Source organism: Toxotes jaculatrix, chromosome 1 (genome assembly GCF_017976425.1).
Source record: "Toxotes jaculatrix isolate fToxJac2 chromosome 1, fToxJac2.pri, whole genome shotgun sequence".
NCBI classification, from domain to species: Eukaryota; Metazoa; Chordata; class Actinopteri; family Toxotidae; genus Toxotes; species Toxotes jaculatrix.
The window spans coordinates 4,407,625-4,419,750 of record NC_054394.1 but is presented as its reverse complement, the minus strand read 5'-3'; the positions used below and the strand labels follow the sequence as shown (position 1 = coordinate 4,419,750).

General features: G+C 39.8%; 1 protein-coding gene across 1 annotated transcript in view; it reads left to right on the top strand.

Annotated features, from left to right (window-relative positions):
- Nucleotides 1-12,126, top strand: part of si:ch211-186j3.6 (neural-cadherin) — a 276,919-nt gene that overhangs the window by 253,688 nt on the left and 11,105 nt on the right. The window contains exon 35 of the mRNA XM_041034346.1: nucleotides 3,378-3,622. Within this exon, the coding sequence (XP_040890280.1) occupies nucleotides 3,378-3,622 (245 nt within the window). The remainder of the gene's footprint in view (nucleotides 1-3,377; nucleotides 3,623-12,126) is intronic.

Genomic DNA, 12,126 nt, shown 5'->3' with positions numbered 1-12,126 from the left:
TTGGTTTGTATTACTCTCATCTTGTTTACTCCCGCTCAGTTTTTTACCCCCATTTAACACCACTGACACACACCTACCACTCACACATAAAAACACACGCTCATACACACTCACCCCTCCATGCTCACCCCACTTGCTTGTTAGCCTTGTACTCTTTTCAGCACTTGACCTGAACCTTGGAAGATTATTAGAGAGTAATACATGTAGGCAGCAAGTCCTCCAAGTCTAAGTGTTCAATCATACTCAGGAGCTACAGTCAAATAGTTTAATAAAGGGATACATAGTGTGAGTAATTCTTCTACCCAAGGCTCTTCACCAGCTTTGTGAAGCTTTTCACTTCTCCACATGCTGTAGCTGTTTGTATGGGCCCATAGTCAGAGCAACACTATGTCTATAGAGAGTTTGGAGGGTAGTGTCATTTTGTAACTTTTCTATAACCAGACTCACAACCGCAAAAGCGTAAGGAATGGATAGGAGGCCCTTCTTGTCTGGTTACTCAGTTTGGCTGGATGACCAACTCTAGGAGGGTTAAAAACTTCTTCCACTTTCACAATTATGGAGGCCACTGTGCTCCTGGGAAAACACTCAAAGCTTTACAAATGGTTTCATTCCCTTGCCCTGATCTATGCCTCAACACAATTTTGTCGCAGAGGTCTACAGAGACTTCTTTGGGCTTAATGGCCCAGTTTGTGTCCTGACATGCAGTTTGAATTGTGGGACCTTATGTAGACAGCTGTGTGTGCCTTTCTAAACTATGTCCAATCAATTCAATTTGCCACAGTTGGACTCCAATCAAGTCCTAGACACATCTCGAGGATAATTAAAGCAAACACCTGACCACAATTTGGGGTGTCACAGCAAAAGGGTCTGAATACTTTTGTAAATGCAAAATTTCAGAAGAAAGAAAGAAAGAAATTAAAAGATGTCTAAAAACTTTACGGATCATTTAGTGTTGGTTGATGGGTTGTTCTGTGTGAAATTTAAGACACACAAAAATTACAAGGAATTAATTGAAAAAAATAATTAGGCAAAAAAAGAAATGTTGGAGAATAGTTTACAAAGGTCGAGTGTACAGTGTGAAACTTTATTATTAGCTATTATCATTTTTGTTATTGGTGCTTTTCAGCAAAAAACTGGTTTAAATTAAAAGCGATCAGCACTACACCTGTCACTAATTACTGTGAGTGTATGCATGCTCATCTACAGATAACACACTCATAACAGCACTGACTCCAGTTATGGCTAATGACAGGCAGTGATAAGAGAGAGCAGAGAGAAAAAAAGAAGCACTGCTGTCTGGTTGAGTGACAGGTGTCCTGTATTCAACACCTACTCACACTCCAACCAGGCATAATGAATATTGTACGCTGAGCTTTTGTTATGGCAGAATAATTCCACCCACAGTTAATTACCTTTTAAAATGTGCTTCAAACTGCTAAGTCTGTGTTTCTCCTTACATTATCAAGACAGTTGGCATTTACAACTGCAATAAGAAGAGTAATTTATAATTATGAACAGTGATTTTAAAGATGATCCTAACTTTGGCTGTCTCAGACAAGTCATTCCACTTTGTGCTGGTTCTTATGGCAAAAGTAAAAGCACATTAAATCTCAGTTCTAATCTGAAATGGGCAGAAGAAGGCTCTAATGGGAATGAATGTACTGAAATGAGAGGGAAGCAGTTTTAGAGCGTGTTCTTCTCTTCTGGCACACCACTTTCAGTCACACTGCTTTCATCAACCCCATGAAAACAGGTTTGTCACTGAAAACAGCTCCGTTTTCAGTGACAAACCTGTGGTAAACCCACTGCACCAGCACTTAGCATCAGACAGTTAACAACTAGCTGGTGAACATAATGGAGCACCAGCTAGAGAACAAGGTATTTTTCCAGGAGTTGATGGAGTCAAAATCACAGAAACGCAGACTTGGACTTTAAATTGTTGACAGGCCAGAAAAACAACTCCAGATTCTGATGTGTCTGCTGCATGTGTACAGAATATAGGCAACTGTTTGCTGACACATTTGCCATAACAGCTTTATATGATGATAATATGTCCGTGTTGTGTTTACAGTGACTTCTGCTGCCCCCAAGTGGGGGGGAAAAATTGTATTAACTTTAACCATGTCAGTGTTTAAACAAGGTTTAGCCTCTTAACTTCTTAAAATAAAGTCTTAACAATTTGTTTTTTGAAACCTGCATTTTTTACATCAGCTTAGAGTGCTCTTATTCTTATACTGCTCTTTCGATATCACCACGAACTCCACTCCACTGTCAACAAAAATGCGTCACCATTTCATCTTGCATCTCTGTGCACATGCTGTTAAAACATGGGATGTAGGAAGGCAGACACTTATCCAAACGTACTGCAAAACCTGTAGTGATCAAAGGCTCCAGCTACACAGGATACACCAAGGGTGAGGGGAAGAATATGGTCAAGAATTAAAAATAGAGCAAAGCGACCAAAATGAGACAAGACATGTAGGCGGGATGTTAAAAGTCAGAAGCTTACCCACCCATCTAACATCCCAGACCTTTGAAATGTTACCAGTGAAGTGCATCACTAGAAAAGATTAGTCGCATATGAACATAATTCACAGGAGACAGTTTGGCAGAGGATACAGTCATTTAACCCTTTTTGTCTCTTGGAACAGTTATTAGATAAATTACTGTACAATTTTCAATTTATTGTTGCCATTTCATAGTAAAGTTGAGTCAATATTTATAAGCATGAGCAAATCTCCAGAGACCAGAGGCAAGACTCTTCTCTGATGCCATCAAAATGTACGGCCTGGAGCTGCTCTGTAGACATTGAATGGAATACTGAATTAATGGCCTCATAAAATGTTTGTTTGAGCTGTTACACCCAAATGAGCTTTTAATTATAGTGGTGCTTTCTGAAGTGAGGCAGAAAATGTGCCCCTGTCTGCATAAAATCATCCTAGTATCTGCCAGTGCCACAGTCAGCAGTTTCATCTCCTCGGATTCACTCTCTGTTGAGGTGGACATCTGTGTGAGATTACCGATTAAGGGACAGTAATTAACGTTTTTCGCTGTGGGATATGGTTATAAACATTGTTAAATACGACATCGTTTGATCCTGTATGTTCATGTTCATCTTCATTTTATCTTCTCATGCTTTAACTGTCCAGTATGATTTGTTTTATCCCCCTTGTTCCTCTATTTTATTTTATATGTCGTTTTTTTCCTTTGATGCGTCTGTAACTGCTTCAGCAATGACACAGTTCCTCAGAGGGATTATTGCACGTTTATCTAAGCAAATCTGTTGTCATGTACTGTATGCCTGAGTGATCTTAATCTACATGATTTTTTATGACTCTTTTCTTTCCATGTTGTCCCTTTCCACACCTTCTTTGCAGATGTCCCCCTGGCCACATGATTCGTGTGAACGGGTCCAGAAAGTCATGTGTCTACACTCTTTGTGCTACACGCCCATGTCACCGGGGGACCTGTGTGGCCCAGTCACCCTCCAAATTCACCTGCCACTGCCCGGAGGGTTACAGAGGACGCCACTGTGAGACACCACTGGCCATCTACAGGGAGGATGTGGGCCTGAGCTTCAGCTCCCTCTTTGCTATCTGCATCTGCTTCATGGCCTTGTTAGGTAGCTATTCCATTCACAGCATGTTACACATACAATTATGAGGACATAATTGATAAAGGGCAGCACAGCAGAAGGACATTTGTTATGTTTGTGTGTGTGTGCATGTGTATGTGTGTGTGTGCTAAAGAAGCACAATGCACAAGGATCAGAAATGACCTGATCACTGGACTTGTGATCATTTTTTAATTTATTTTATTCAATTTCTTAACCATAGACACTGTACAGCTATGTATAACAACATACTGTAGACTGTGTATTACACTGTTGATGACGACCACCCCACCCCACCAAGACCAGCAACCTCACCATATAACCTCAGCATGAAATACACAATATCTTTGAGATCACTGGGAGAAAAACAAAAAAAAACATGTACGTGTATTTAAACAGGTGCCACATGACAGTGCAGGCAACCCAGTTCTACACATTGCATATTAAAGATGTGTTCTCTAGTACAAAAAGTAAGTAAGCCTCTCTTTTCAAAAGAATAAAAGAAGAAATAAAAACTGCAAAAGTCATTACAAACATTTGTCTTCAACCCAAAGTAAACACAGAAAATACTCCCCTGGAATTCCTGTCACAACCAAATGCAGAGTATGGTGAATTTACTGCTCTGGGTTAGCAGCCCAGAGTAGTAAATGAAAGTGTACAAGAAATGAAAACAGCCCAGATCTGAAATCCCTCTCTCTCACTCTGTCTCTCACTCCCTCTCACACTCACACACACACACTCACACACACACACTCACAATATGAGCATAGTATGCCAGATGTTTCTAATAATGTAATAGACATGTTTTTTCATAATTAGTGGCTTATTTTATCCCCAGAGCCTTGTTGTACTTATTAGTGGGTATAGTTAGACCCCAGGGACAATGTTAGCACACTCCCATTCCACACTACCATCACACACCACTTTGAATTGGATGTCATAATTACTGTATGCGGCTCCTATTTGCTTAGGCTCCTTAACTTTATCTACATCTCCCACCACAGCCATTATCATTTATGTGCTCATTTGTGAAACATAAACAGTGAGCTAAGGTGGAACACAGGCTTCAGTGGATGCTTTAATGCATTTGAAGAGTGTAATCTTGGGCAATCACCAGCGATCAGTTTTCTTCTGAGCTCTGCCCAAAAAGGGAGTCTGAGTCATGAGGTGAGGATACTGCTTTGGGAGGTGAAAGGGACAGGTGTGTGCCAGTGCTCTGAAAACAATGGCAAGTCAGTAATTGTAGTTTGGTCTGTTGAATGGGCCCACTCACCGACATGGTTAGCAGCGACTGCACCACACAGGTCATGGAGGCAGTTTTAACTTTTAACTTTAATTATTTAAAAGTTTAGATCCAGATGTCAGGGTAATTTGTGTGGAAATTTGTATTTCTTCTTGGAATCAGAACTCAGTCAAGTCTGAACACTGTCTGAGCTCATTATCACAGATAATCCACCAGGAAGGGATCAGAAAAAAGACGCTCCTTAGAACTGCAGAAATTGCCTGAGAATTATCACACTTTAAAGTTTTCTAAAGTGTCAAAGTAATCCAGTGATGGTAGCTGTTTGTAAATCCACAGGCACATTGTTGCTAATATCTAATTTAATGTAATATCTAATGGCAGTTTTTTTAATGATGCTAATTTGTAAAAAGATATAGGCCAAAAAATGGGGCTCAAGTTGTAGAACACAGCAAGCTGACTCCGTGGCAACATTATACTCCCTATTTACATCCCCTTATCATAGTAAGGCAAAGAATAAAACATAACAATACTCTGAATCCCTACGCAGTGAAAGGAGTTCATGAATACAAGCGTATATACTGAAGTTATACTGTAAAACAACAACTTTGCCAGTGCTGGCTGTTTTTGGAAGCTTGTGAAAACCTTCCTAAATCAGACTCTTGACTTTAATTTCTCTGTTTAATAATGAACTGTATATGTTATACAGCTAGTCAGTAATGGGCCATATTTCAGCACTTAAATCTTTCTTCACCAAAGGTCAGACAGTCTCAGGAGGAATCGTAGATTGGGACTACAGTTCTGCAGCAGTACTGCACAAGTACTTCCTCTGGCCTGCGAGTGGATGGACTGCAGCACAGTGTGGTGTGTGGTTGAATGTTGAAACCTAAATTTTTCTGTCTGCCTGCCTGTCTGTTTTTGCTTGTTGAATATTCATCTGCCTTTACCTTTAGCTCTGTGTTCTTATTCCTGGAGGATCGTTTGCTGAGAAAGCGCCTCGGGCACAGCCGTACACAGAGAATGAGTTGTCAGTGCGGTGACATGTTCCTCTTGTTTAATTGAGGACAATGCAACAGAACAGTAAAGAGCAGCACGAGACCGAGCACAATACAAAAAAAAAAAAAAAAACAGATCAGGGAAGTACAGAATAAAACAGGACACAGCACAATACCAGAAGAAAACAAGAGGGAGCTGAAAAGATTACAAAGTGGAGAAGGTCCACAAAACAGTAAGAGGAGGGAAAAAGCAGGAGATATGTACTGAGAGGGATGGTGTCAATGTCACACTGCTGTTGTCCTGCTTGTCTTATTGGTGATTCAGAGGGCAGCTCCTTCCCACCCTGAGACGGGACAGACAGAGTTCAAATGATCATTTCTCCCTGTCTTCTTCTCCCTTCTTTTCCACAACATCTCAAACTTGGCGTTGGGCTCATATTAAATACGACATCCGACCTTGATCCTGCTGAGGCTCAGTTCTGTTTTAAGTGTTAATTACTTGATTTGTAGGCGTATAAGGTGCTGTTTACCCAAACCTGCAGAAATTGAGATCAATGCTCCAGGGGCTTTGGTAGTAATTTCAATCGGTAGAGCATTCCTCGCTCGATCGGTCAAGCATTCCTCACTCTGAAATTTAAGTAGCAGCAAGAGAGACTTTTTTTTTTCTTAAGGCCTTCATCCAATATTGCCTGTACAGACTCCAAATGTTTGAATAGCAAGAACAAAAGGATCAGCAACTCTGTGGATGTGCTGCAGAAGAAAAATGGGCTGTTCTTTTGTGAATGTTAATATCAGTGAAGATTAAAGACAAAACGTACTCTGAGACAGACTCACAGCAGATCATTCCTTTTGATCTTATTGTCCAGTGTAGCGTGGTCAACTTTAAAAAGCGAGGATTTACTGTGGTGTTTTATGCAGCAATATTTGGCATCATAGCTATCTGATTGAAGTGAATTTAAATTCTTCATTTGTGGTTGAAGTCTTCTGATCTGCTTTCTTTTCCTCTGGTACAATCATCAGGTCCAAATTTTAATTTCTTTAATACTTTGCTTTATGATCAAATACCTGCAACACTAATGACATTTGCAGCCACCACATCTGTACTGGCTGTTTGATGCTAATTAGCTAATGTTAGCATGGTGACATGGTCAGTCAACATGGTAAACATTTTGTGTTGAATGTCAGCATGTTAACATGGTCACTGTGACCATTTGAGCGTGCTGATGATAACATTTAGCTCAAAGTGCAGCCTCACAGAGCCACTGGCATAATGACTGTAGACTCAAAAAAAAAAAAAAAACATGAATAAGAACATGGGACTAATAATGTTACCTCTTTGTTAATAAAGCTTTTCTGTTTTCAATCATTTCTACAGTTTTTCTTACATATTTTGAAATGGTTTTAATTGGCAAAGCTTTATTAGCAATCATATTAGATGCAGAGACTGTGCCATTTCTTATAAATGTAGTTGAGGCAATGCATCTGGTCTGAACAGTTTTATCCAAACAGGAGTCTTGGAGCTGCTCTGTTACTCATCCATTGATTGGAGTGGGAGCCTGGCAGAGCTGACCCACTGACAGTCCCTGTGCTGCTCCTCTGGAGTTGCGAGTTCACAGCAAAGTTTCAGGTTGAGAAATGTCAGCACAACTTCACTCCATGTCAAAGTCCAATTGGCTATCTCTTTACATTATAAATGATTAATAACCCAGCGCTCTGAATTTATCGTGTGAATATTGATTTGACACCGAGCGATGTGAATTTATTTATTCTATTTGCTTATTTTTGCATCCACATGCTTGGAGCTGTGTGTAAATACCATCCTCTCCTCACCTTCTTCTTGTCTGCTCATCTCTTTCTCTCAACACTGTTGTTCTGTATTCTTTACTCAGTTTATTACTGTTAGTTTGACAGTGAAATATTGTGTATTTCAGGAACCATCAGTTTATTTTTCTTGTTCTTAATCCATTCTTTTCTTTGCAGAAAACACAATGCAGCTTTAATGCAGCTATTTTATAAAAATACTTAGACCTGCTATGGGTAAATGATAGTAATGAGAACGCCTTTTGTTTTATTCCTGTCACTTGGAAGTTCAATACACTGTGAGATGAACTGATCTGTGAGGATGATTTGAGCCAAAATTAAAGTAAAAGAAATAAATTCTTTAACAAAACCAATATATTCATAGTCAGACTGTGATTAAATGTTTAGAGAGGATTTTTTTTTTTCAAAATGAAAGATGGAGATCATGAAATGGCATTTTGAAAATTGGAAATGACTTTGGAAACAGCTCATGCCAGAGCACTTTTCATCACTAGCTCTCTTTTGCTGCTTGCATTCATGTAAAGTTCAAGGCACTAACAGTTGCCTACAAAAGAGCCACTAGCACAGCACCAGCCTATTCAGGTGTACGTGTCTTCTTGTTCGCTACAATCTGCAACTCAACGCAGACTGTTCCTCCTGTCACTGTGAGGCAGGAAATCTCAATCCAGACACTTAAAAACTGAGATATCAAAGCTGATTCTATCAGCAGAATCCTTCTCTGTCTTCAAGGACTGCTCGAAGACCTCTGCTGAGAGTACGTACTCACCTAATATGTCCTTTCTCTCTCTATCTCACCATCTCTCGATCTCCAAAGAAAAAATAATGTCATTGGCCAGGCAGGTATATGTTACTTCATGCACCTTGTGGCACTAGTTTCAGGGAGATGTGGAGCTGAGTATTGAGGTACTTTTTTTTCTTAAAGGCTTTTCCTTGGTCTACTTTGGCTTGGATTGTACCACATTTGAATGTCGCTTTGGACCAAAGTGTTATGAATGAATTTAAATGAGTAAATGTAAATGTGAAAACTTAAAAAATTCTGTTAAGCTCCTCTTAGCTGCAGTTTTGTTGGATTTGTAATGAGGCTTATTCCTTCCTTGCAGTTTGTGATGCTGATTAGAAAACCCAAAACCATCAAAAACTTTTGATTTATCAGTTCATTTTGACAAGAAACAACTCAACACTTGAGGATGAGGATGCACAGAAACAGAGGTGACTTTAAGGACAGGCACCGTCCAAAAAAGGACACACACGGTTGTGTTTACACTTCATGGAATGTCTACATACATAGATCAGTACAAACATATAAACTTTCACGACCATGTTTCTGAGGAAAGATTCATGTAGCCTTATTTTGTTTTGAAGGTTTTAACCTATGACATACAGATTTATACATGCTTTGCTAGCCAATTTCCAAAACCCCTCAACAGTTTAGACTGTTTTCCTAGTTTCTACTAAATCCTCTATGGACTCATTCATTTCAGTATGAAAGTAAGACAGTCAACTTGAATCCATAATCCATCACAGTGGATGTTTATGTATGTATGTATGTATGTATGTATGTATGTATGTATGTATGTATGTATGTATTAATTTGGTCAAAATTTCTTTTTGTCACATAGTAATGTAGTTTCAAGCAGGACCTAACTACTACTACTGACTGGTGAATATAAGAGACAGCTCCAGCATCTGATTATCAGAATCAGGGTCGGAAAATTTCATCTCTGCAGGGAAATTGCTTTGCTACAGTTGTTCAACATGTAGTTAGGAAAGAGGAAGTAAGCAAGTATAAAAGTAAAAAAAAAACCAAACCTATTAAACAGTAATAATAATAATAATAATAATAATAATAATAAATACACAGTAAGTGAATGAAAAAATTAAAAATGCAACAATGCACTGTAGCAATCTCAGCCTAAATAGATGGAGACCATGCACCTTTCTCAATGAATGGTCTCCATTCACTGAGAAAGGAGAGATGACTACATTAATCTCTAGCTTTTCATGCAAGTAGATGAGTAGAGGCAAAGTGAACTAGATGTTCAGTTACTGATGTTAAAACAGCAGAGAATGCATCAAAAACCTTTGGTCTCCAGTAGAAATGCGTGTGGTCGGAGCAGGGAATGCTGGTTTAATGCAACCCTGAGAGTCATCTAGACTTTAAGTGCAGAGATTAAAAAAGGATATCAGATTAGGGACACAGATGTTGGTCAATGAGTCACACACTGAATATATCCTTACAATCTCCTCTGCCAGATGAGCTAAGCAGCCAGTTCAGTGATTGCTGCATTGATTCTATCGCACCGAAGCGCTTCAAGGTGAAAATGTTTCCTAGGTTATCTTTGTGTACTATTGAAAGTTTGGAGTAAGATTAAACAAACAGGGTGGCGGTTAGTACTGCACATGAGAGAAATCCAAACTAAGCTTTGTTTACATAAAACAGGCCTTAAGCTGGCAGTCAGTGGAGAGCCGCAGGAATCCAAAATATCATGCTGTTTCTCAGAGTGGATGGAGCTATGATTTTCTCTCCTTTAAATAGTATGCCATCACATTGTGATTTCATCTGTGAAGAGGGTGGAAGAGCATTTCCTCCTCTCCACTCATCCTGTCTGCACTGTCTGCTTTAGCAGGGTGAGTTGTGGGTCCTCTGCAGTCGCTGTCTTTATCCCAGCAACCTTTCTGTCGCTCACTGGCAGGCTGCTCATGACAGCAACGACCTGTTCATCTATACCTTAACTCAGTCAGTTGTCACAGACCTGCAACAGCTTCCTGGATGGTTTGTCTGCCACAGTGGCATGGCGGTGCTCTCGATGTTGCAGCTGTAGAATCATTCCTTGCAATGGAGCAGCAGTCTATTTTAGTATAGATTCAAAGGGCTTGAAAGGGCTTGTGGTCTGAGCTGTGACCTTCCTGCTGTATATGGAAGAATGGAAATGTTTACAGCTGAACAGCACAGCAAAAAGTTCTTTTTCATCTTGGACATAATTTACACCTGCTGGTGACAGTGATTTTGAGACGTATGCCAATGGTCAGCCCTTGTATGAAAACAGCAAGTCGCTTTTTGACGTGTTGACCTGAAGCCGGCACTTTTTTCTGGGGTTGTAGTAGCAGATTTTATTTAGTGTTTATTTGTTTCCCCCATGAACATGAGCTCCATTTCATGAGCTGTCTGCCTCTGCTGTACATCATGAGTGTGTTTGATGTGGCTGTTCTTAGCAAAGTGATTCAATTCATTACATTTGAAATGTCTTCATCCTTTAGCAGGGCAGATATCTTTGTCACTATGCTGCTGTGAACATCACCCACAGGTCTTGGACTCTGGAGTCACTGCAGCTGCTATGCCTCTCTTTGTCTGTTTTCCCCTTTTTTCTGCCTTGTGTGTCGCTCCTCTGAGATAATGGCACACACTGCCAGTGCTTGTTTGTGAAATGAAGCATGGACTCACTATTGTCTCTAATTGATCTTGTGCAGTTTCATGTGAACATGCAGCGTGTATAGCTTTCTCTACTGTCAAGTCTGAGCCCGGGCTTTATAGTTTTTCTCTCACCTGTGGTCAGTCCTTCGCCATCTTCCTCACTGTAAGCTTAACCGCATTGCTGCACCAGCAGCTTTAGCTACATCCCAAAATACTCAAAAAAAATTCTTCTTTCCCTTTTAATTAAACTTTTTACCTTGCAAAGATGGTATTTGTTTTTGGTGCTGTTCAAAGCTGTTGCATTTTGTTTTAGTTATAGTTATAGTTATTGTTATAGTTTTACTGCAGCACCTTCAGTGAACCATGTAATATTTTGTACTTTCATTGTTCCCCAAAACACACTGTACTTCTGTGTAGCCCCAGTTGGTGTTAAAGGACATATGTATGCAGCACTATAACAACAATGGTAGTTTGTCTGATCAAGAGCAAGCAGATAGTTTTACAAGTTATTGAGGTTGCAGCTATTTTAATGGCTAAACTTGGAGCTTCAAGACAAACAAACAAAAAAAAATCTCAAACCATCAGCTCACAATGCCCAAAAGCAAAACACAGTCAATTTCACTTAAATGATAAGAGTAACGTCAATCTTTGCGGGGTAAGTGCTCTGAACGGCAATGGTCTGACAGTGCAGCTGCAAGCACAGGGGCCAAGCACATTTTAATCTTGACTAAACACAGAATAGACAGCCCCTTATTGAGTCTTCCACTAGATCTTTCTTCATATTCTGCAGAATACCCAAATCTCTGCAGCTGAAAGTACATTAGTACCTACTTGCTGGATGTACTGCTGAGGAAGACGTGAGTACATTATGATCCACCCAAGCAATGTAAGTCAAAGATAATTAGTCTGATAGTGAAGTCTGCCTCTCTGTAGGAAGGTGAAGTAGCTCATGTGTGCATTCACAGTCATAACAGTCTGTAAGGCTTTTATGAAGACGTGCGATCTGACCCTTTGCCTTTTTGCCTCTCCTCACACACACACACAT